Raw genomic sequence first — 27,227 nt, 5'->3', positions numbered from 1 at the left:
ATATAATGCAATCTGAGTTAAAATTTTTTCTCAGATGAAGTTTTCCTCACAATTTACTTCTCATGTCCTCTAACAGTGTGTGCTTTAGTTACATTTTGCTTGTATTTGTTTATACCATAATTCTAGTGACTACTAAAACCACAAATAAATGTAATAAAACAGTTTTAACCATAAATGTAGGAAAAACTATTCCATGAATACTCAGAAAAGCAAGTTGCTTTCTCTGAAAGTTAAAAAAAATCACCAAAAATAACTTCAGCTTACTTCTGTTTACTGACTTTAAATTGTAGTGGTATATGAAATTAAACCAATTTAAACTTTGAGTTAATTCACAAATATAAATCCTTCAAAACAAGTCCAAATACATAAAAGAGACACAGCCATCATACCGTCTTTTTTTTTTCTTTCCAAGAAGAAGAAATCTAAGTTTGGTTCATGTTTCCTTTTGTAATCGTAATGGTGAAGTTTAATGTACATTCATTTGGAAAACTGATATTATAGTAAGTTATTTAATAACTGAATATTAAAAACTATGATATAATTACCTTAGATAAGTGTTTGCACACAAGACACACAGAATATCACGAAAAGCCTGTGAACAGAATCAAATTGATGAAATGTCTAAGGAATTAAGTGGTATTTAAAATGCCCTGATTCATTAACAAAGACATCCCTACTAGAAAGAAGTATTTTTGTTGTTAAAACAAGTCCTTGGGAACAATGTAGTTCCAGCTCTGCCTTAGGAAAGCAGTATCTTGAAGTTGTAACCTCCTTTTCTATGAAAATAAAAGGTACTAGAGTAAATCTTTCGGGTCTAAAATTCTAAGGTTTATATATGGGTAACTTCTGACTGGAGTTTAAATTTATATTTTACTAGATGCAAGTGAGCTGTAGTTGGGGGACTGTTTCCACAAAGGAGGCAGGTTTCTCCAGGTATTTCAGAGGCTATTTTATGTCAAACTTCTAAGAAATTAGGACTCTCTCTCTATCTCTGTCTACAAAGACTATATTCCTACCTCAAACTCTTGATTATTATAAAATTAGCTGTGGCATACCTGCTTCCCTGGTCTACCTCAGCCTGAAGTGACTGCTACAGAAGGCTTAAGAGCACTTATCAAGATGTATCAGCTAATGATGAGAGAGGGAGGAGTAAAGATGAGTATGAAGCTAACATTGGCCAAAGAGGTTTCAGCAGCATTTATAGACAAGAAATTTACAAGAACTTAAAATTTTGTACTCTGCATGATATGTGGCTTATAACTCACAGATAAACATTGAAAAAATACATAATAAAATTTGGACTCAAATGTTAAATCTAAGTTTAGAATTTTTAACTTCTCTCATTGATCCAAGAGCATCCTGCAAGGAAGAATGTTTCAAATAACAAAAATGAGATTACACTCCTTGTGACAAGCAAAAGCCTATTCAAAGGTACAGACAACAGAACACACACATTTATAGGAGTCTAAGATTCAGTAGTGTCATGGTAGAATCATACTACACATGTCTTGCTCCTTTCCTTCCCAGAAGAGATTTCACACAAGTGAAAAGTTAAATGAACATCAGAAGTATCCCTGATGTGGAAAATAAGCCATAACAGGACAAATAAAGACTGAGGCATTTATGTGGATGCAAAAGTGGAGTTAAGCTTTAACGGCTGCAGGGATGGTTATGTCTGTGTATACGTGTGGGGATGTTATGTCTGTGTATACTGTATGTTATGTCTGTGTATGTGTATATATGTGTATATGTGTGGAGATGGTTATGTCTGTGTATATGTCTGGGGATACGTGTGTCTGCATGCCAGCTACTGCACAAACATGGTTTGAGCTGTGGTATGTTTGGGGGCTAGTATTACATTTATGAGGCTTTATATCTTTATTTTTAAAATAGTTAATAGTAGATCTAGCTGTCATTTTCTCCTGTGCTGGATATTTCCCCCACTGAATAGTTAATTCTTGCATTAGTACTTCCAAGTGGGACCTCATAAGAGTAACAGAAGCTGACATGATGGAATAGAGAAACTGGCTAATCTCGACTCGAGCTAAGCAGGGTCAAAGCAAGGGAGAGCAGCAAACTTGTGTGCGGTTTACTCACTCCCTCTCATCACCTCTGTCTATTCCTGACACTTTCCAAGTGGTGCCTAGGGAACTAGACCAGGGGTGAAGCAGCACAGATGTAGAGGGAATGTCTTTCTCACTCATAAATTAGTCATCTTCGATGTGAAAACAAAATAATAAGAAATGCGGGAACTGAAACTACATAGAAAGATAGGCAATTTGACTTTAAATATAGAATACTGACTTCAACAGAACCAGCTGAAGTAGAGACAACTTGCTGTGACAGTAGAGAAATAATGTTACTGCTATCTGCTTAAAAGCATAAAACACCTACTGACTAAAGGCAGGGCAATTTTTCAATGATATAAATAAAGACGGTTCAAAATTGCTAAAAAACTGAGGACCCACTGTCTTTAACCAGGCTTTCAGATAAACTACTCCCAGACCAAGAAAATCTTCCAGTAGTATTTTAAACACTAGCTTTTCTATGGTGATAATACTATCTTTTTTGTGTGTGAAAACAGTTAACAGTAGAGAATGATATTTTAATGGCTATACAAATTTCTATTCATGTTTCAAAATGGATGAAGACTTCTTCGAATGTGTCTTATTTTGAAAGATACTGAAAATGTATTCTACTTTTCTTTTTTAGTACTAATAACAATTGCAATTATCTAATCATTTGGGAAATTCTTTGTTTATTGTTCCCACTGGATCAGACTGTGAGTTTCCAGAGAGGGTGGACTCGTCTTATTCACCCCAGCGTACCTACAGTGTTAACATAGTTCCTACCAGACAGTGGGTAACTGACACGCTTCTTTTGAAAGAATAAATAAAATTAAAAACTCCATATAAAGTGAGATAAAGAAAAATCTGAATAAAAAAAGGTTTCAGGGAGGGGAAGAGTCATCCTAAAAGTAAGACAGAATTCTGAGCTATTAGCACTAACCTAAGTCCTTGTCTTAAACCCAAAAGCAAGTAAAAAAAAATTTTAAATACCTTTTTAAAGATAACATAAGTAATCACCACAACAATTGGAAGCAGTAATGTCTTTGAATATCGCACTGGAGTCTGAAATATAGCAAATTATTCCAAACATTTTTTATTAAAGTTTATACTACTATAAAAGTCTATGTCAAATTGTCACAATGAGATTTCTTAAAGGTAAAAGATATCTTTGTCATTAACAGAATATATATTATCAAGTTTCACATTCTAACATAAGAATCAAAATTATAATGAGTTGCACAAATATATCAAAAATTATAATGATAAAAACTATTAAAGCAAAATTAGCTATGGATATTATTTTTTCCTTTCTTGAGTTTTATTTCCTTTATTTATATAATAGTAAGTTTTAAAATGTGTGTTTATTGATCCCTGGGCCCTAGATTATCATCTCCTGGGCTTTAAGTTTCTATTATTTTCATTTGTGAAACTATAGGACTAACAAGGGAGAAAGACTAAGTAATTACTGTGCTTGCTAAGTCACTTCAGTCGTGTCCGACTCTGTGCGACCCCATAGACAGCAGCCCACCAGGCTCCTCCGTCCATGGGATTTTCCAGGCAAGAGTACTGGAGTGAGGTGCCATTGCCTTCTCCAAAGTAATTACTGTAAGTATAAATAAATACTTATTTATACTTATTATTTAGTATACTAAGTATACTTATTATTTAGCAGCAGCTAAATAATTCTCATGAGTTGTGACAGGGAGTGATTTACCACTTAACTACATGATATATTTCTTAAAGGCAGGAACCAAGTTATTTAACTCTTTGTAGTCCTATTACAAACTGCCTCATAGATAATTAATGGTCAATAATTGTTTTTGAATGAATGTATGACTGATTTGACAGATAAGAGAATAATATATGATTACTAGCATATTTACTTGGCAACATTTTATTATAAAATTTTGTAATATTTGAGATATTAAGTGAAAGAAAATTGAATTTTTAAAAAATAAAACAGTAATTTGGGTTTATTTTTCCTGAAGGCTCTCATACCTCCAACTGACCTAGATTATGAAAAGTAACTGAACTGCAATAATAGTAATTGACCATAGGTCACATCCTGTGCACTTGCCCTGGTAGGGGCCACTGTTTACTGATTTTACATGTACGAAACTAGATGAGAATGGCCATATTATTAGCAAAAGTTATCATAAAAAATGATAAGAATAAATAAACTGGGTGTTTCTAAATAAAATTTTTGAGTTTCAGATTAAAGAGAAACTTAAGAGCAAGAACTCATCATACCTGTAGAGGAAAAAAATAAAAGAATCATTCATACCGCTGTTTCCATGAAGTCAAATTCAGGAGCACAGGTGTAAATTAAGGTATCAAAATCTGTATATCTTAAGATTCTGGCGGCAATAAGGTCACTCAGGCGAATCTGGAAGAAAAATTAAAATTATAAAAATAATTATAGTTAATAATAATTGATTTGCTGCAGCAGTAATAATGTCTACAGAGAAGATATATCCATGGTACATGGATGCCCCTTCAAGAAAACAAAAAATACAGTGAACCCCATTATGTGCTGAGTTATGAAAAAAATTGAAAAAAAATAGAAATATCAAGAGAAATGAAAAGGAAAAAGAAGTCAGGAAAAATAAGTAAATAAGATGATAATATAAAGAATGAGCTAAAATCAACATTTGCTGGGCACAAACCACCATGCAGTTGACCATGAAATTTTATGATCAGATCATTTATCAACAACAAAATATTTCATGTTAACCCCTTTTACCACATATTGTAAATCATTAACAAATTTTCTATGTGTTGTCATTTTCACAAAGCCTCATACATTAAGGACAATTTTTTGGTGCTTCTTGAATTTTTCAGACATACATTGAAGCCATTAACAACGAAGCTATTCTTCAAGAGAATTACAACAACTATACATACCACTCTGATTTAGTTACTTGGTCTGGAAGGCCTTTAAAATAAATACCATCAACTAAATCCAATGTAGAACTATTTTCTACTGATCATTTATTATTTACTTTGGTGAGACAATTATTTTTACGCTGCATCCTTAGAAGGTAAGAAAAATATCTGGTATGCAAAGCAGTAATTCAAATTACTTTACAAGAACATAAATTATTTATATCAACTTCGATGATTATGGTTTTCAATTACTCATTATTGCATTATCTACCAGTACCAAACATACTTCACAGTTAAACTTTATTTTTCCAATTTAGAGTAGGGCTGGTGACTAATGATAATTTAACCAAGCCACTTCAGTTTCAAGTCTTTCTCACAGTTGTCACATAGAAGTCACTTAAGAATACCAAGGGTGTATGTGTGTGTGTATGTTTTAGGATTTGTACAGAGTTGAGTGACAATGTAGGGCAAGTCAAGAAAGAAAATCACAGATCAACTTAATAGTAACTTGAGATGCCTAAATAAAGTTTACCATAAAATATACATCCCCTAAAGAATAAAAATTTAAGAATGACAAATAAACCTAATAAACCATAATGCAGAGCTAATAGTAAATGACAAATCCTTATATTTTGAAATTTCATTTACCATTAATAGGGCCAATTGTACTGGATAATGATAGCACTTGTCATTTTAAGAGAGTTAACTATGATAATCCCTTGTTAAGTTTGAAGCAATTTCATCAGCAGACAGGGTTCTAACTGGAGAGTACTTGATACGGTAAATTTCAGGGTAGATTATTGCATGATACACTCATCTATCTTCTATCCAAACAGAAAGTGCTAAAAATCAAAAGTTAAATTCATGCACTGCTTTCTATTCCCTAAACAAATTAGCTGATAGGAATTTATCTTTGAAAACAGCCATCATTTGAGGCATGAGCCTTAAAACAGACAGAAACACTGTACATTAGGGATGTGGTCCATATATGTTCTAGAAGATGAAAAGATACAGAATTTTAATCATATTCTTTATATAAGAAAAATTTTAAAGATATCAAATCACACCTTTAGTGTCTAATTATAAATAAAACTTTGAGTTCTATACTTCAAAGTTGAGGACAGACTGTTCATATTTACATTTATAATGAATCAGTAACTTGCTAAACAAATTATTTGTATTTTAACCAAAATATAACCAACTATTTAACATAATTTTTCCAAGAAGGTTTAGTCACCATTCATTAATGTACTTTTTTCTTAGTGGGCTGAAAAAAATCTACAGGATTTTAGTACTGACTCTGCCAATAACCAGCTTGGGACTTTGAAGAAGGTACTCAGCCTCCATAAAATATAGAGGTTTCATTTTAAAATAGATGGTTTCAAAGTCTTCTCCAACTATGCATTTACAGAACTCTTAATGTTCTGACTAGAAAGTACTTACATGGTCTGAAACACCTAAAATTTTAGATGTCAGAAATTTCAAAATGATTGTTCCAAAAAACCAAGCACTACCTTGAATTACCTAGAAAATAAACAAAATAGATGAAGTCAGAAGACTAAAAAGCTCTTTCTCTTGGAAATTATTAATAACAAACATTCTAATAACAAGTCCTAAGTGAAAGGGAAACACAAACTTGAAGAACTTTTAAATAAAAAAAAAAAATTTTTTTTAATAAGGTAATGAAAACTACATACTAGAAACTAAGGAATGTATGTAAAACAGTGATCAGAAGAAAATGCATGTCCTCAAAAACTTTTATCAATAAAATAATGGGGGAGAATGGATACATGTATATGCATGGCAGAGTCCCTTTGCTGTTCCACTGAAACTATCACAACACTCTTAATCAGCTATATCCCAATGCAAAATAAAAAGTTTGTAAAAATTAGAGTAAAAATAAATGAAAAGCCTGACTCAAACATCTAGATAAAAAAAACAACAAAATTAAAAGGAAACACATGAAAGGAAATACTCAAAAGAAAAATAGTCAATTATATTTACACCTATGTGTATCCATTTTGTTGTCCTTTATTTCTTCTGAATGTTCTAAGATTCTTTCTCTCATCATTTACTTCCTGCTTCAAGGACTTCCATTTAAGGGTTGCTCTGCTAAAAACAAATTCTTAGTTTTCCTTCATCTGAGAATACGTTTTACTTCCTCTTCATTTCAAAAAGACACTTTCACTGTATATGTAAATTATCATTCACAATTCTTTCCAGCATTTTTCAAATGCTGTGCCACATCCTTCTGGCTCCCATAGTTATAGAAAAGAAGTCTGGTGTGATTGAAATCTGTTTGGGCCTAAAGGTAATATCCCATTTCTCCCTGTTTTCAAAACTTTTTCTTTGCCTTTAGTTTGCAGCAGTTTATGATTGTGCCTTAACATGGATTTTGTTAGCTTTATCCTACTTTGGATTCACTCAGTTTCATGACATATATACATATATACATACACATACACATGCATATGGCTACTTTTGGGTTGCTAATCTTTTCTTTTGTATTTTAGATCCATGGAGTCATTTTTAGTATATATGGAATTTAAAAATCTATGTTCATGAGTAAAGCGAAGTTGAAAGTGAAGTTGCTCAGTCGTGTCTAATTCTTTGCGACCCCATAGACTATAGCCTACCAGGTTCCTCTGTCCATGGGATTTTCAGGCAAGAACACTGGAGTGGGTTGCCATTTCCTTCTCCAGGAGATCTTCCCAACCCAGGCACTGAACCCAGGTCTCCCTGAGTGTTCATGAGTAAACCTAGGCTTAACCATACTGTTCATGCCTGACCTTCAGTTCAGTTCAGTAGCTCAGTCGTGTCCGACTCTTTGTGATCCCATGAATCGCAGCACACCAGGCCTCCCTGTACATCACCAACTCCCAGAGTTCACTCAAACTCATGTCCATCGAGTTGGTGATGCCATCCAGCCATCTCATCCTCTGTCGTCCCCTTCTCCTCCTGCACCCAATGCCTCCCAGCATCAGAGTCTTTTCCAATGAGTCAATTCTTCGCATGAGGTGGCCAAAGTATTGGCGTTTCAGCTTTAGCATCAGTCCTTCCAATGAACACCCAGGACTGATCTCCTTCAGAATGGACTGGTTGGATCTCCTTGTAGTCCAAGGGACTCTCAAGAGTCTTCTCCAACACCACAGTTCAAAAGCATCAATTCTTCGGTGCTCAGCTTTCTTCACAGTCCAACTCTCACATCCATACATGACCACTGGAAAAACCACAGCCTTGACTAGACGGACCTTTGTTGGCAAAGTAATACCTCTACTTTTCAATATGCTATCTATGTTGGTCACAACTTTCCTTCCAAGGAGTAAGCGTCTTTTAATTTCATGGCTGTAATCACCATCTGCAGTGATTTTGGAACCCAAAAAATAAAATCTGACACTGTTTTCACTGTTTCCCCATCTATTTCCCATGAAGTGATGGGACAAGATGCCATGATCTTAGTTTCCTGAATGTTGAGCTTTAGATTACCAATAAAATTTTGTTTTCCTTTTTGTAAGGATTTACATTCCTTATGATACACACAGAGTTCCCCTTGGGTTTTGAGTAAATTTCAGCATAAGCTCAATTCAATATTTACCTTGCAACTAAAAACTGAGGTCTCCCATTAAGCACTGAGTTTGTTCCTATTGAGGAAAACTGTAAGTGAATCACTTAGGCCTAAAAGTACTTGTTTAGGCTTTATGTCATAAATACTTATCTTTGCTAAAGATACACAGAAGCGAAAAATAGAGAATACTTAGTACCTAGCAAGGGGAAAAAGAGTCTTTCTTCCAACTTACCATATGATGGTAAAGAATATTAAAATTAGGGTTTGATCACTCATAAGTGACAATTTTCCTATACATTGTTTTACTATCATTCAATTCAAAAACATAAGGATTTCCTTGTTTTCAAATTTCCCAATTATGACAGAATAAGATATGCAACATAATCTTTATTCCACAGGCATGTAAGAATTACTTCGAGTAATAAAATAGATGTTTTCGTAAAAAAAAAAAAAAGTGTCAGTTCAAAACAGTTTTGCCTTTTCTTTTACTCTTTTCAAAAAAAATTAGCCATATAGCTCTTTAGATGACTACGGTGGTTTATTTCTCCCTTTTGCAAGAGACTGGTGGTATTAATTATATCAGTTTAAAAACATACATATAAGCTGTATGTTTTCCAAAATCACTGCAGATGGTGACTGCAGCCATGAAATTAAAAGACGCTTACTCCTTGGAAGGAAAGTTATGGCCAACCTAGATAGCATATTCAAAAGCAGAGACATTACTTTGCCAACAAAGGTTCGTCTAGTCAAGGCTATGGTTTTTCCTGTGGTCATGTACGGATGTGACAGTTGGACTGTGAAGAAGGCTGAGAGCCGAAGAATTGATGCTTTTGAACTGTGGTGTTGGAGAAGACTCTTGAGAGTCCCTTGGACTGCAAGGAGATCCAACCAGTCCATTCTGAAGGAGATCAGCCCTGGGTGTTCTTTGGAAGGAATGATGCTAAAGCTAAAACTCCAGTACTTTGGCCACCTCATGCGAAGTGTTGACTCATTGGAAAAGACTCTGATGCTGGGAGGGATTGGGGGCAGGAGGAGAAGGGGACGACAGAGGATGAGATGGCTGGATGGCATCATTGACTAGATGGATGTGAGACTGAGTGAACTCCAGGAGTTGGTGATAGACAGGGAGGCCTGGCATGCTGCGATTCATGGGGTCGCAAAGAGTCAGACATGACTGAGTGGCTGAACTGAACTGAACTGAAGCTGAATATTCATAATATCTTAACTTTTCCCTCATTCAGATTTTTGTTTCTTTGAAATTCTTGAGTTGAAAGCTTTTTATTCTTTCTGATCTAAAATTGGAAATATACAAGATAATAAACTTTCCTCTGAGCACAATGTTGGCAGAATTCCCTAAATATCCACAGGCACTGCTGACTTGCTGTCATTTTACAATAATTTGTAATTAAAACTTTGCTTTTCTTTTGAGTTCAATTATTAAATAAAAATCTTTAAATTTTCTTTTGATTTCTTGGTTTAATCTCTTAAAAAACAGGCATTGCCAATTTTTCTAAAATAAAATAAACTCATATATCACACATTAGAAAAGTAATGTGATTCAATAACTTAAGTGCATTTTCATCATGGTTGTGGGAGAATGCTTCCAGTAATGAAAAACTGGCAAAACTCATCCCATTTTGTTCATTTGTATTCTGAGTAGATATTTACCTTATATTTTCCAGTTTTACCATAACAATATATAATATGTAATCACACAGTTCTTCTATATGGCAGATTTTATTTTTTAGAAAGAGTACATTAAAGACCCAGAGTAAAAGAATGTTATCTGCCTGATATTATAAGAATTAAGTCATTGCAACACCTACCTAATAAAATACTTACTTTACTTTGTAACATAACACACAAGTATAAAGGTGACCTGGGCCACTCATGTGTACATTTGGGAACAAGTGAAACAAAGATCAGGTAATGGCTGAGTTGAAATTACAAAGGAACTGTGAGATTGTAAGGAAAATATTAAAAAGACAAAGATAATAAGAATCTAAAGATGGAAGATGAAGGAAAGATTGATGATGAATAAATGCAGAAAAAACAAACATGGACAGCAGGGACAGAACTACAGATTGAGTTATGTTGAAGAGAAGGTTACTAAATCTAAAGAAAAAAAAAAACTCAAAGCAAATAGAAAAAAAAAATTGAAAGCAAGGTAGTAGGGGTATAGCAGAATGAAAAGTAAAGAAGAAAGGCCTGAGAGTAGTGCTGAAATAAATGAACTAACTTCTTGAAAAGGACTTGCAGATGTTGCTAAGGACTATTTCCCACCTTGTGAAAGTAGCTTAATATTTATTAACTATAAATCATTCAATTCTTAAAGTCCATTATTTGTATTCAGTTTATAGAAATAAAGAAGGATTTGAAGAAATTGTGGTAAAAATGTTGAACCTTACCCAAAAGTGGAGTTCAGATACTCCAAATCTTTGAATTTTATTTCTCTTTAGAATTATCACCTAAAATGCATATGATATAAAATAAAATAATTAAATAAAATTAACATTTATATTTTATATGAATGATACATTTCAAAAATCATGCAGCCAACCCCTTCTACCTTGGTTATCACCAGACATTTTCCTTCATTGTTGATTTTTCTGAATTTGAACATGGAAAATTTTGGGGGGTGTAAGAGCCAAATGCTTTCTGTGCCAAAAAGTTGACTCTAGGATCAAGTTAATTCCTCACTGAGTTACTTGGGATGTTTTATGTACAAAAACTCCTCTGAGGAGGCAGATAGTGTGGGAAAGGTACATTCCATGCAAGTGTACACATAAGTTACCCAGCAAAAGGAGAATTCTTCCTCTCCAAACTCCCACATATTTTAAAATGTTAAAAAATATGTCTAACTGAATTTATAAGAAAGAAAAGGTACTTATCAGGTGCCAAAGAAAGGAGGTGATTTTTAAAAACTAAACCATTAATTAGGAGAGAACCTATGACAGTTTTTAAGGAGGTCTGTAGGCCAGAGTTACAGTGTTACAAATGTGAGCTTATATTAAAAGGGAGGGCAGCAGAACTGACTTGAAGCTATGTAAGGCTAATTAAGACTCGTGCAGACATTTTGAGATCCCAGGGATCCTCAAAATCCCTGGGATCCTTGGTGCTATCAACTAAATATTTATATCCCTGTACAAATCCGTATGTTGAAATGATAATCTCAAATGCAACATATTTAGATGTGGAAACTTTGTGAGGTAATTATATAACATTATGAAAGTGGGAACTTCATAAATGGGCTTAATGTCTTTATAAGAAGAGACATAACAAAGTAAATCCCTTTCTCCATCATGGGAGGACAAAGCAGATATCCGTCTATACATCAAAAAGAAAGCTCTTACCAAGAACTAAATCAGGTGGCATCTTGATCTTGCACATTCCAGCATTTAGAATTGTAAGAAATAGATTTCTACAAAAGCTACCCAGTCTGGTATTTTTATTATAGCAGTCTAAATTGACAAAGATGTACAGGGAGGTATTTGTTTATTCTCAAGTTGGTATTGAAAAATAAAGGCTCCAATGAGAAACAAATCTTAGGCCTGTGTATTATTTAGATCTGGAGGAGAATTTTGTATCATCTATTTGGCCCAAGATGAACCAGATTTCCTGAACTTCCAACAACAGAAAAATATAAATTTACCATATTATACCATGCAAAATTGCTTGTAAATGCAAAATACAAGAAATAAACCAAGTGCCCAGACATAGGACAGTGGTTAAATTATCTATAGAATATGCAGAAGGGAATATTAACTATGAAATTATAAGGAAGGTTGAAGATCTCTATCCAGGAAAGGTTAATAAGTGATACCCAGGATAGGCTGATAAATCAAAAATGCAAAAGACTATAGTATGCTACCTTTCATGTAATTAAGAGGGGTTATGATAAAATATATATGTAATATTTATTAGTGCAAAAAAGAAAAAAGTAAATGGGTAAACTAGAAAACCAATGAGCTATCTCACTTATAAGATACAGGGAGGGGACTTCCCTGGTGAAGTCCCTGTGGTTAAGAATCCATACTGCAATGCATGGGACGCAGGTTCAATTCCTGGTTGGGGAACTAAGATCACATGTGCCTCAAATCAGCTGGGCCCCCTCGCCACAAACGGAGAGTCCGTGTGCCACCATGAAAGATCCCACATGATGCAATGAAGATCCTAGGACCCAACACAGCCAAATAAATAAATACTTTTTTTAAAAGAAACAGGCAGGACCAAGGTAAAAAGAAAAGTAGAGAGAATGAGGTGGAAAGGAGGAGAGAGAGTGGTATTTTCTGAGTATAAGATGTATATTTCTTATTCCTAGAAACATGGTACTTTTCACCACAAAAATAATTAAAAACAATCAAGAGGGAACTTTTGCTTGTGGTCAAAGTTGGTACACTTTGAAAGAAATTTACTTTCCCATCTTTAACAACTAAAAACAAGCAAAATAGGTAAGAGACTACTATGAACAATTAAATGTCAATGTATTATATCATTAAAAAATGGATCTATTCCTAGAAGCATATAATCTACCAAGACAGAATCATGAAGGAACAAAAACTGATCACACCTATAACTAGTAAGGATATTGAATCACATTCAAAAATCTCTCAAAAAAGAAAAGCCGGACCAGTTGGCTTTACTGGTGAATTCTACCAAATATTTCAAGAACTAATGTCAGTCCTTCTCAAATCCTTCCAAAAAACTGAAGAGAAAGGAATAATTCCAAACATATTGCATAAGGTCAGCGTGTTTCTGATACCAAAGTGAGACAAGGACACTACAATAAAACGAAACTATAGACCAATATCCCAGATGAACACAGATGCAAAAGTTCTTATCAAAATACTATCAAACCAAATTTAACATCACATTAAAGGATCACACACAATTGTCAAGTGATAATTATCTTTGCAATGCTAGGATGGTTCAACATAACAAGGGATAAAAATCACATAATCATTTGAATCAATGCAGAAAAACATTTGATAAAATCTGACACCCTTTCATGATAAAAACTCTCAACAAACTAAATGGAAATTATCTCAACATAATTAAGATCTTATTTTAAAATCCCATTGCTAACATCATACTCAATAGTGAAAAACTAAAAGCTTTCCTTTAAGATCAGGAACAAGGAAAATGTAAAATTCTCTCTGTTCACAGATGGCATCATCTTAAATGTGGAAGACACTAAAGATTCTATACACACACACAGTGTTAGAACTAATAAGTTCTGCAAAGTAGCAGGGTACAAACTCAATAAAGAAACTATGTTGTATTTCTATACATTAACAATGAGCTATCTAAAAAGGAAATTAAGAAAATAATGCTATTCACAATAGCCTAAAAATTATAAAATAGTAAGGATAAACATAACCAAAGAGGTGAAAGGTTTATACACTGAAAACACTGTTGAAAGAAATTAAAGAAATGGAAAGATAGTAGCTGTCTTTCTGTGTCTGACTTATTTCACATAGTATTATGTCCAGGTCTACCCACGTTGTCACAAACGGTAGAAAATCTTTAGCTACCATTTCCAGTGCCTTTCATAGAGCCAGACTGATATCTAATATTATAATATATTCCTTTCATATGAAGGACCTTCTTTAATATTTCTTTTAAAACTGCTGGTCATAAACTCTATTTTGCCTTCATTCTTGAAAGACATGTTTGCTGAATATAGAATTGTAGATATCATTTTTAAGTATTTTAAAGATGTTGCTTGACTGTTTTATTGCTTGTATTTTTTTCTTATGAAAACTCTGACATCCTTACTCTTTGTTCTTCTATATTTAATATGTCTTACTTCTCTTGCTGCTCTTAAGATTTTATCATTGACTTTGAACAAACTGATAATATGCCTTACTATATAGCTTTATGTTTCTTGTACTTGAGATTCATTGAATCATCCAGAAGATCATAATTTTTATCAAATTTGGAAAATTTTTGGTCATGATTTCTTCAAATATTTTTCTAGCTCCTCCCAACTCCACTGATTTAGACATGTACTTTTCATATATAAACTGTAACTGGGGGATTAGAAGATCAGCATTTTGCAATCCTTATTGAATTAATGAATCTGGTACTAACCTGGAGGCTGTGATCATAAAAAGAGAGGTACCAGATAGAAGTGCTTTCTGCATAAAGAACAATACTATCGACTTACCAAAGGTATTAAACTTGAACATGTCTAAGCTTTAGATTCAAGTATTAATACAGAAGACAAAAGAAGATGTAAAGCTGCCTCATAAGGACTGAGAGTTAAATCTAGATCACAGAACCCTTCACATGTTCAATGACCCAGGTTTTCCAACAAATAAATATTCCAGGAAGAATACATGGAGACATATTAGAAGCCTGTAGATTAAAAACAGAAACTTGATAAAATCATAAGGAAAAGCTTGGAGTGATCAAGTGATCTTGACCATAGCCAAGATAGACGCTACTGTTTTAGAGACCCTCTACGTCACGTGGAGGGCTTCTCGAATGGTTAAAAAAGTTCTGGCTTTGAGGTGATGGTATTTTAAGGATGTATAACAGTCCTTAATAACAGTATTATTAATACTCATCAGTATTAGTCAGTATATGAAATATTGGTTTTATAAAGCTTTCTATATCTGCTACATTTTAAAATAAAAAAGGTTTTCATAAAAAGAGGTGGATGAGCAGAATATAACAAGTTCTCTACTCTGTAATGCTGAAAAAGTTTGACAAAATGCTGAAAAGAGCCTGTGTTTTTTGGAGATAGAAAAAGGAGAGCTTACTCACTGTGAGGCAAAAAAAAAAAAAAAGTATGGGGAGATAAAAATGTTAAAAACCTAAATTTCAAGAATACAATATGGCAGAACCAATACAATATTGTGAAGTTTAAAAAAAAAAAAGAATATATGTATGTGTGTGTGTGTGTGTGTGTGTGTGTGTAACTGAGTCACTTTGCTCTACAGCAGAAACTGGCACAACATTGTAAAACAACTATACTTCAACTTTGAAAAGTGAGGGAAAAAACCTTAAATCTCGAAAGATTCAATCAATGCACCATATGTGGAAAAGTGCTGTATTTTTGTATTTCTGTATTAAGTTATCATTTTCTGATCATTGTGGAAAGGGAATATCCCAGGAACATTCCAGTGAAGGAGAACATTCCAGGTACTGGCATACGAACATCAAAAGTGTGACTATAAGGTAATAAAACTGATTTACTGAACCACCATTCCAAATACAACTTCAAATGAGAGTTATTCCATGAAAGTAAGTTACATGAGGAGACTATACACTTATTCTAATTAGGTTGCCATTGCTCAAAACAGTTTGGAACTCCTCTTTATAAACTTTATAATTCAGAGTTTATTTCCTTGTGGGTGCAAGAAAATCGGTCTTATTACTTTATTGTCACACCATATTTTGATCAAGATCTGTATTACCCAGTCCAATCACCCACCTTAGTCACAAGACTTTGGTCGTTTTCAAAAATCAAATCCACCCTTGAAAGACGCAGATTTGCCAGCATTGAAGATATTCAAAAGAATGTGCCACAGTCTGTGAAGGCAATTCAGAGGAATTCCAAAAATGCTTTGGGCAATGGCAGTGTCACTGCAATAAGTATTTAGCCTACTGAAGTGACTTAGAAGGAAATAAATAATTTTTATCATAAATTATGGCATATTTTAAAAAGTAAGTCATTACTTTATTATTTAAAAAATAGTTACTGGGGTATCGGCTTAAAAAGGTAAACCTTCCTTATATTATTTTTAAAGGATGAGATAGAGAAAAGCATTATCTTGGAAAAACTTCTCATGTGAGTAATAATCCAGAAAGGGCCCTATTTGTTCTTGTTAACTGTTGTTGTGCTCAGTCTTGTCCGACTCTTGGTGACTTCATGGACTATAACCCATTAGGCTCCTCTGTCCATGGAATTTTTCAGGCAAGAATACTGGAGCAGGTTGCCATTTCCTACTCCAGGGGATCTTCCTGACCCAGGGATTGACCCCACATCTTTTGCATCTCCTGCATCGGCAGGCAGATTCTTCATCACTAGTGCCACTTGAGAAACCCATTTATTCTTTCTCACCTACATTAAATGGTTAAAATTGCTATTTGAAGGTAAAAAAAAAATCTTTATGAGCTTAACAAACACTCACCAATGTTATTATCAGAGATGAAGAATAGTAAGAAGATAAATACATTGGATTTCCAAACATGAATACAAAACAAAGCAAAACTGAAATCTGAAAATTGAAAAAAATACATTTTATAGTTATTAAATAAATATCATAATTCATACTTTGTCTACAAGGATACAGTCATTTCTAATATAAACTTTATTTGCATAGAATATTAATAAATAGATCTTGACCAAGTGATAACAGAATTTCAACACACTGACAGGCTGTAAGTATCTTCAACACCATAAATACTATATAACAGAATTTAATTTTTTTCTCATTTGCAACCTGGCACAAAGAAAAAGCAATGGCACTCCACTCCAGTACTCTTGCCTGGAAAATCCCATGGACAGAGGAGCCTGGTAGGCTACAGTCCATGGGGTCGTTAAGAGTCAGACACGACTGAGCGACTTCACTTTCACTTTCCACTTTTATGCATTGGAGAAGGAAATGGCAACCCACTCCAGTGTTCTTGCCTGGAGAATCTCAGGGACGGGGGAGCCTGGTGGGCTGCCGTCTATGGGGTCGCACAGAGTCGGACACGACTGAAGCGACTTAGTAGTAGTAGTAGTATAAAGAAAAAACTATTATTTCTACTGATTTAATAATGGAGTGATATAAAAAGAAAGACTTAGTTATAAGTATTAGTTTTCTAATCTGAGTTTTGTTAAACTACTTGAGGACTTCTCTCAATAAGGAAGTTTTATTTTACATTCTTATTAAAGATTTTCATTTTTTATTTTCTTAAAGGAGATGTGTTTGGAAACTAATATAAAAACAACAATGGAAAAAATTTACAGTCCTGCAAAGTATTAAAAATCTCTGGCCTCAGAGAGAAAAGGCAGTTTCAAAAGTAGCAACAATAATAATAAAACAAAAGATTTTAAAGTTTCATTGAGTACAAAACATCTGCAGTCTAGTTGAAAGTATAGTTGCTCTAATATGTCATTCAGTTATCCTTCTAATATTATCAACATCATATGTATTAAACACTACCTGAGAGGAGATATATAACACAGTCAGTTCTATTTTATAAACTCTGAAATCTTATTTTAATATATGACTTATAAGTATTTAAAACATTACCATGTTTGCATGAATTATCTTTTGAAACTTGTTTGGCTCAATGTACCCCACAACATACATAGGAAATAATGAGGCTATCTGAAATAAAAACATAAAAAAGCAGAAGTGAAAAAAATGTAGAAAAGCATTTCCCTATTCATTAGCAAAGTAATTGTAAGAGGACAGTCATATTTCTAATAATTAGAGTCAGAATAATGTGAACCAACCTCCTCACTAATGACTAGAACAGCTCAAAAAAATACTAAAACTACCTGTATGAAAGGCTTCCCAGTGACTCATTGATAAAGAATCCACTTGCCAAGCAGGAGACATGGGTTCAATTCCTGGCTTGGGAAGATACCCTGGAGAAGAAAATGGCAATCCACTCCAGTATTCTTGCCTGGGAAATCACATGGACAGAGGAGCCTGGCAGGCTATAGCCTATTGGGTTGCAAAAGAGTCAGACACGACTTAGCAACTACACAACAACAACCTATAAGGCATAAAAGAATTAGGAAGGTAAGAGCAGAGAAAAGATAGAAATCTACACAGATGAGCATGACATTTTGGATCACGTTTCTTCCAGAGGCATCTGCCAATTCCATCAGCAGCAGATGCCTGCCAGCTGAGAGGCAGTTGAGAGGTTTCTACATACTCAGCAGTCAGGTAATCCCAAGAGTGAGATCCCTGCTAAGTCCTCAAGATTTGGTTGGGACTTTGAAGAGTTATACTGTAAGCGTGAGTGCTCAGTCGCTCAGTCACGTCTCACTCTTTGCAACCCCATGGCCTGCAGCCCCCAGTGTTCCTCTGTCCAGATATTCTCCAGGCAAGGATACTGGAGTGGGTTGCCATTTCCTCCTCCAGGGAATCTTCCCAACACAGGGATTGAACCCATGTCTCCTGTGTCTCTGCATTGGCAGGTGGATTCCTTACCGCTAAGCTACCTGGGAAGCCCCTAGATGAGAAGCAACCAGAAATCAAAGCATCCCTCCAAAATACTGAATCCCATCTTTGAATTATCTCATTCTCTGATTGCAGGAGTATGATTAAAGATTGTTAGTCCCTGTATTTGCCTGCTGGAAGAAAATTTAATTTTCTCTGAAAGAAGTGAATATCATCATAGTCTCAAATTAACTCTATTGAACTCAAATTGTTCATGTACAATGTCCAATGCCATATCAAAACTAATCAGATATAGGAGGAGATATGACATTATCACTAAGACAACATCAACAGATCTAAGAAGAATCTAAATCTAGTTCAGGGGTCAGCAAACTTTTTATGGAAAAAGTCAGATAGTAAATGTATTATGATTTATAGGCCACATACAGACTCAATTGTATATTCTTCTATGTTTTTTAAACAACATTATAAAAATGTAAAAACTATATCTTAGCTCACAAATCACTCAAAAACATGTGTGGTATCATCAGACATAGACTTTATGTTTCACATATGCACAGAAATAATACAGAAGATTGAAAATTCCAGGAGGGTACTGAAAGCCATAAAAAATAAAATAAAAATGTACAACTAGTATTACAATAATCAATAGTAAGAAGTCAAAGATAGGTTTAAAAGCAGGTGAAACGCAAGCAAACAAGTGATAAATTGGAAGAAGGATCAGAAGAAAGTATAAAGTGGCAAAAGGATGAACAACATATGAAAGAACACAAGACATGTAAAACATACAGTGTAAAGATCATACTTTATATCTCAGAAAGGGTTGAGGGATTTATACTTAAAAGACACTGTACCTGAGAAGTTCCCAAAATCTACAGAAAAAAAAAAAAATCAAGCCCTGATTCATAAAGTATTACTAACCCCCAGCAAAGGCTAAATTATAACAAATAAAACCTAACCACACTTAGACATGTCGTAGTAAAAACTGCTTATAACCAAAGGTAAAGAGTAAACACTCAAATAGAGTATGAAACTGACTGACTTTAAGACTTACTATAAAGTTTCTGTAATCAAGACATCGTGGTACTGGAGAAAAAATAAACAAACTGGCCAAAGGAATAAAATAGAAGGTCTCAAAACAGATCCACACAATCAGAGGCAACTGAGCTTTGACAACAGAGCAAAGGTAATTCAGTGGAGAAATGACAGTCTTTTCAGTAAAATGTGCTGGAAGACTTGGACATGCATGTATTAAAAAAAAAATCTAGATCTATACATTACGTCTTTCAAAACACTGACTCAAATTTATCTTAGATTTAAATGTAGAACACAGACTAAAAAACTTCTAAAAGATAATAAAGGAGAAAATCAAGGTGATCTTGTTTAAGGATGAGTTTTTAGATAGACAAGCATACGCATGATTCATGGAAAAAAACTGATAAAACTGAGCTTCCTTAAAATTAAAAATTCCAGCTCCACAAAAGACACTATTAAAAAAACTAAAAGACAAGCCAGGTATTGTGAGAAAATCATTACATAACTCATATCTAATAAAGGTCTAGCATGTAAATACTAAGAACTCTCAAAACTCAGAAATAAGAAAACAAATAACCCAATTTAAAAATGGGCAAAATATCAGAACAAATACCTAATCAAAGAAGATACGCAGAGAGCAACTAAGCATATATAAGGATGCAAAAGACAATACTACATTAGGGAACTGTAAATCAGAAAAACAAGATACTTCTACACACCTATTAGAGTGGCCAAAATTCAAAACCTTGACACAACTGGCAATTTCTTACAAAATCAGTCTTACCATACAGCCCATCAATCACAATCCTGGGCACTTACCCAACTGAGCTGAAATCTTTTGCCCACTCAAAACCTTCACATGAATTTTTATAGAATCCCAAATCATGTTATTTGGTGACTAGTCACGATCGTTTCAAGAGGTGAATGGATAAACAAACTGTGGTACATTCAGACAATGGAATACTATTCATCAGTGAAAAGAAACAAGCTATCATTTCATGAAAAGACATGGAGGAACCTAAAATACATATGCCTAAGTGAAAGAAGACAGTCTAAAAAAGTGACATGATCTATGATTCTAACTATATGACATTTTATTCTGGCTGTATTTTATTTCATTAAAAATTGCAGAGCTCACCTGTGAATTACAATATTAACATTTCTTGTATTTTAGATGACTGCATTCACAATCACAATTATGACTGGACCCAGGAATTCTTTTGTTTGGGCCTTTGAAAACTCCCATGCAACTTAACATTCAGCAGTGACCAGATTACGGATTTGTTGTAGAAGTAAAACAATGATGGATAATTAATTTAAGAATTCAGAATGGGAGAAAATAATAGCAAATGAAGCAACTGACAAACAACTAATCTCAAAAATATACAAGCAACTCCTATGGCTCAATTCCAGAAAAATAAATGACCCAATCAAAAAATGGGCCAAAGAACTACATAGACATTTCTCCAAAGAAGACATACAGATGGCTAACAAACACATGAAAAGATGCTCAACATCACTCATTATCAGAGAAATGCAAATCAAAACCACTATGAGGTACCATTTCACGCCAGCCAGAATGGCTGCGATCCAAAAGTCTACAAGCAATAAATGCTGGAGAGGATGTGGAGAAAAGGGAACCCTCTTACACTGTTGGTGGGAATGCAAACTAGTACAGCCACTATGGAGAACAGTGTGGAGATTCCTTAAAAAACTGGAAATAGAACTGCCTTATGATCCAGCAATCCCACTTCTGGGCATACACACTGAGGAAACCAGAAGGGAAAGAGACACGTGTACCCCCAATGTTCATCGCAGCACTGTTTATAATAGCCAGGACATGGAAGCAACCTAGATGTCCATCAGCAGATGAATGGATAAGAAAGCTGTGGTACATATACACAATGGAGTATTACTCAGCCATTAAAAAGAATACATTTGAATCAGTTCTGATGAGGTGGATGAAACTGGAGCCTATTATACAGAGTGAAGTAAGCCAGAAAGAAAAACACCAATACAGTATACTAACGCATATATATATGGAATTTAGAAAGATGGTAACAATAACCCTGTGTACGAGACAGCAAAAGAGACACTGATGTATAGAACAGTCTTATGGACTCTGTGGGAGAAGGAGAGGGTGGGAAGATTTGGGAGAATGGCATTGAAACATGTATAATATCATGTATGAAACGAGTCGCCAGTCCAGGTTTGATGCACGATACTGGATGCTTGGGGCTGGTGCACTGGGACGACCCAGAGGGATGGTATGGGGAGGGAGGAGGGAGGAGGGTTCAGGATGGGGAACACATGTATACCTGTGGCGGATTCATTTCGATATTTGGCAAAACCAATACAATATTGTAAAGTTTAAAAAAAAAAAAAAAGAATTCCAAAGAAATTTTTATTTCAAGAAGTACCAGTTGGAGATGGTTGATGACTTCCAAATAACAACCAATTTACCTGAATATAGTTTCCGTGAATTTTGCTTACAACTTAATTGCTTGGAGCTTAAAGTACAGTTTTCTGGAAACGAGGCTATAAATTCAAATCTATTCAATGGATACCAGAGGACCAATGCTATCTTCACCCTAAAGAAACTTACTTGCTGGTGGTGTGGGGAAAAGGCAAGGACACAAATGTCTCAGCAAACCTCTTTTCAACACATTATCAAGTGCCTCATGGAGCAAGCTCAAGAAAGGCCACAGAACCTCAGAGTCACAGAATGCATAAATTGTTACAGGTTTATTCTATTGATCAACTACCCAGAACTCTATGATTTACCTGATAAAGAATTCAAAATTATTTTTGTGGAAACTCAATGAGCTACAAGAAAACACAGAAACACAATTCAATGAAATTAGGAAAACAGTATATGAACAACATGAGAAGATTAACAAAGAGATAAAAATTATTTTTAAAAGAACCAAACAAATTCTGGAACTGAAGAATTCAATCAATGAAATGAAAAATGCAACAGAGTATCAACATCAGAAGAGACCAAACAGCAGACAAAACAGTGAGTTAGATAGGAACTCTTGAAATACTCTATCAGAGGAGAACAAAGAAAAAAACAATGAAAAAACAGTGAAGAAAGCCTACCTGATCTATATGAAAACATCAAATGATCAAACATCAGAATCACTGGAGTTTTATGAGAAGAGAAAGAGAAGAGGTAGAAAGTTTATTTAAAGAAATAACAGTTGAGAACTTCCAAACCTACAAAGAAATCTGGACATTCAAGTTCACAAAGCTAATAAATCACCCGATCACTATGACTCAAAAAGACCTTCCCTAAAGCACACCATGATGAAACTGTCAAAAATCAGAGACAGAGAGAACCCCAAAAGCAGAAAGAGAAAAAAAGAAGTTGCCATTACACTATCAACTATAGAAATCAAAACAGTACAGTTCAGGAATAAATAATATACATACCAGTGGAACAGACTGAGTGGCCAGAAATAAACCCATGTATATACAGTCAACTAATATTTGACACAGAAACCAAGAATACTTAGGGGGAAAGATAATGTCTTAAATAAATGGTGGCGAGAAAACTGGATATTCTCATAAAATTGGACTTCTATCCACATCATTCACAAAAAATAATTAAAATGAATTTTAAAGACTTAAATATAAAACCAGATGCCACAAAACTTTTAGAAGAAAACCTGGGGAATAAGCTCCCTGACCTCGGTCTTTTCAATGATCTTTTGGATGGTAACACCAAAAACACAAGCAACAAAAGCAAAAATCAACAAGTGAAACTATATCAAACTAAAAAACCTCATGCACACCAAAAAAAAAAGAAAGAAAAGGCAACCTATGCAATGGGAGAAAATATCTGCAGAGCACATATTAGGTGAAAGATTAATATCCCAAATGCATAAAGAACTCCACAACTCAATAACAAAAAATGATTAAAAATTGGTAGAAGAAAAATGAATATTTTTTGAAAGAAGACATCCAATTGGCCAACAGATACATGAAAAGACACTCAACATCACTGCTGCTGCTGCTGCTAAGTCACTTCAGTCGTGTCCGACTCTGTGCGACCCCATAGACGGCAGCCCACCAGGCTCTGCAGTCCCTGGGATTCTCCGGGCAAGAACACTGGAGTGGGTCGCCATTTCCTTCTCCAATGCATGAAAGAGAAAAGTGAAAGTGAAGTTGCTCAGTTTTTTCCAACTCTTAGCAACCCCATGGACTGCAGCCTACCAAGCTCCTCCACCCATGGGATTTTCCAGGCAAGAGTATTGGAGTGGGGTGCCATTGCCTTCTCCTCTCAACATCACTAACTATCAGGAAATGAAATCAAATCCACAATGAGATATCTGCTCACATGTATTAGAATGGCTATTATCAAGAAGACAAAAGAAAACAAATGTTGGTGAGGATGTGGAGGAAAGGGAACACTTGTGCATGCACTGTTGAGTTCAGTTCATTCACTCAGTCGTGTCTGACTCTTTGTGACCCCATGGACTGCAGCAAGCCAGGATTCCCTGTCCATTACTAAGTCCCAGAGCCTACTCAAACTCATGTCCATCACGTAAGTGATGCCATCCAACCATCCCATCCTCTGTTGTCCCCTTCTCCTCCTGCCTTCAATCTTTCCCAGGATCAAGGTCTTTTCCAATGAGTCGGTTCTTCACATCACGTGGCCAAACTATCGGAGTTTCAGCTTCAGAATCAGTCCTTCCACTGAATATTCAGGACTGATTTCCTTTAGGATTAACTGGTTGTATTGCATGCGCTGTTAGTAGAAATGTAAACTGGTGGAGCCACTATGGAAAACAGTATGGAGTTTCCTCAAAAAATTTAAAATACAACTACCATATGATCCAGCAATCCCACTTCTGGGTACATATTCCAGAGGAAATGAAAACAGAGTATTGAAGAGATCCCTGCACATCTATATTCACAATAGCCAAGGTATGAAAACAAACTAAGTGTCCATCAATAGATGAATGGATACAGAAGAAGTGTATACACACACACACTATGGAATAATACTCAACCATGAGAAAGAAGGAAATCCTGCCATTTGTGACAACACAGATGGACCTTGAGGGCATTATACTAAGTGAGAGAATTCAGATAAAGACTAGGTTGGCCAAAAAGTTTGTTTGGTTTCTGGTAACTTCTCACAGGAAAAAAACCAAACGAACTTTCTGGCCAACTCAACACTTCATATCACCTTATGTGGAATCTAAAAAAGCCAAACTTGTCAAAACAGAGAGTAGAATGTTGATTGGGGGCTTGGGGGTAGGGGAATGAGAGAGATGTTGGACAAAGCGCATAAATTTGCAACTAGAAGATGATTCGCAGAGTCGGACACAACTGAGCGAGACTGAACTGAGAAGATGAGTAAGTCCTGGAGATCTAATGTACTGCAGAGTTATTATAGTCAATACTATACTAGATAAGTCACAGTTGCTAAGAGACTAGATCTTAAATGCTCTCACCACAAAAATGAAATAATAATTTTGTGACTTGATAGAGGTGTTAACTAACACTATGATACTAATCAGGTGATAATCATACTGTAATATAATAATGTATCAAATCAATACACTGTACACTTTAACTTTACAAAATGTTAATAATAGCTCAATAAAAAATTAAAAAAATAAAAGTCTAGTATATCTTTTGAATGGATAAAAAACCATTAAGGCAATATCAAAATTACCCAAAGAACTAAACAGTTTCATCAGCACCACTAAATTAATACACTTGCTTGCAAAATGATGGACATTGGAAATCTATTCTACTATGCTGGCATATGCAAATAATGAAAACCATAGAAATTCCGTGTTATTAATAGTTATAGATCAAATATAAGGAAGTAAGACAGAGTGAAGATTCTAAATATGCTTTAGACATGTGGCATAAACTAAATTGAGATTATAACTTCATTTTTTATAGACAATTCCACATACAAAAGATTCTTGGCAGAACTTCTCACTGCCAATAAAGAATGTCTTTACACATTATCAGTGTTTGTTAGCTAAGGGGAAAGGAGTTCTAACAAAAATTCATAGTAGGAAATTTCATCAAAATTGATCTTTTACTCTGCATCCCTGGTGGCTCAGATGGTAAAGAATCTGACCGCAGTGTGGAAGAACCAGGTTTGATCCCTGGGTCACGAAGATACCCCAGAGTAGGAAATAGCAACCCACTCCAGTATGCTTGGCTGGAGAATTCCATAGACAGAGGATCCTGGTGGGCTATAGTCCATGAGGCCAGAAATAGCTGGCAAGAGACCACCTGATGAGAAGAGCTGACTCATTTGAAAAGACCCTGACGCACGAGATTGAGGGCAGGAGGAGAAGGGGGACCACAGAGGACAAGATGGTTGGATGGCATCACCGACTCAATGGACATGAGTTTGGGTGAACTTCGGGAGTTGGTGATGGACAGAGAGGTCTGGTGTGCTGCGGTCCATGGGGTCCCTAAGAGTTGGACATGACTGAGCGACTGAACTGAACTGAGTGATGAACACTTTCACTTTCTGCTTCCCCAGCTCAGTTTCTTGACATTAATTACTTAGTTGTTTGGGGTAACAGGATATGGTCTCAGTTTACTCCATAATATCAAGATTAAAGCTCTGAGAAATGGTGTCCAGTAAGATTCTGCTCTTCAGACAAAAGAGCCAACATTTAGCTGGATTAGAAGCAGAAATCCCCTAGCATGAATAGTTTAAGTGGCCCTTATCACGTTACGCAGCTTGGCACCTAAAATGATTACTCAGGCAAAAGGAGAATCTACAGGTAGAATTACAGAGATCACTTCGAATACCAATAGGAAAAATTATGAATTAAAATAAGAGCAAAAATCCCATTTTACAGGTTGACCTTTAATATCGGCCTAACCAACATATTAACAGAAGGTAGGATTACGTAATTTTTAAAAAAATCAAACATGTATGTCAACTTTATAATCATTCAATATTTTGAAAATCTATTAGGACACAAATATAATCATATTTAAAATTTCTCCAAAATAAAAAAGAACATTTATAAAAGAATGCATATATGTGTATAACTGAGTCACTCTGCTGTATAGCAGAAATTAGCACAGCATTGTAAATCAACTATACGTCAACAAAAAATTTTTTCGATGGAAACAACCAAGTACATCATTGTAAATCAACTATACGTCAACAAAAAATTTTTTTCGATGGAAACAACCAAGTACATCTTGCATTCAACTTAAATAAGTTTAAAATCATCTTACCTGTGTAAAAAGTATAAACTGAGCAAATTGCCAGGGAAGCATAAAAGCAACATTGGAAAGGCAGAGTGCAATAAAGTGCCTTCTGCTATTGTTCGTGGTCCTTAATGAAGAGAATTGACACCAATAAGTTTTACTATATATAAAAGTAGCCTATCATTGAGCCGAAAGACTGGTTGCAAAATGTTAAAATCTAATGATCCCCTTACCTTTGATGTAAGATAACAAAATACAGTTAACTTTTAAAAACACATTAAAAAGAACAAAATATTTGAATTATAAAAATGCTTATAATAAAACAATCAA

General features: G+C 34.7%; 1 protein-coding gene across 4 annotated transcripts in view; it reads right to left on the bottom strand.

Annotated features, from left to right (window-relative positions):
• The window catches only part of DPY19L2 (dpy-19 like 2), a 93,834-nt gene that overhangs the window by 29,121 nt on the left and 37,486 nt on the right, over positions 1 to 27,227 (bottom strand). For 2 of the 4 annotated variants that reach the window (XM_070787854.1, XM_070787851.1), the window contains exons 9-16: positions 26,925 to 27,024; positions 17,772 to 17,849; positions 16,662 to 16,748; positions 10,929 to 10,988; positions 6,399 to 6,479; positions 4,354 to 4,455; positions 3,060 to 3,131; positions 546 to 592 (exon numbers count right to left, since the gene is read on the bottom strand). In XM_070787854.1, coding sequence (XP_070643955.1) covers positions 546 to 592; positions 3,060 to 3,131; positions 4,354 to 4,455; positions 6,399 to 6,479; positions 10,929 to 10,988; positions 16,662 to 16,748; positions 17,772 to 17,849; positions 26,925 to 27,024 — 627 coding nt within the window. The remainder of the gene's footprint in view (positions 1 to 545; positions 593 to 3,059; positions 3,132 to 4,353; positions 4,456 to 6,398; positions 6,480 to 10,928; positions 10,989 to 16,661; positions 16,749 to 17,771; positions 17,850 to 26,924; positions 27,025 to 27,227) is intronic. The other 2 variants (XM_070787852.1, XM_070787853.1) reach the window with 2 other exon arrangements.

Source organism: Bos indicus, chromosome 4 (genome assembly GCF_029378745.1).
Source record: "Bos indicus isolate NIAB-ARS_2022 breed Sahiwal x Tharparkar chromosome 4, NIAB-ARS_B.indTharparkar_mat_pri_1.0, whole genome shotgun sequence".
Taxonomy (NCBI): Eukaryota; Metazoa; Chordata; class Mammalia; order Artiodactyla; family Bovidae; genus Bos; species Bos indicus.
The sequence above is the reverse complement of the archived record's forward strand: the minus strand, read 5'-3'. Positions and strand labels throughout refer to the sequence as shown.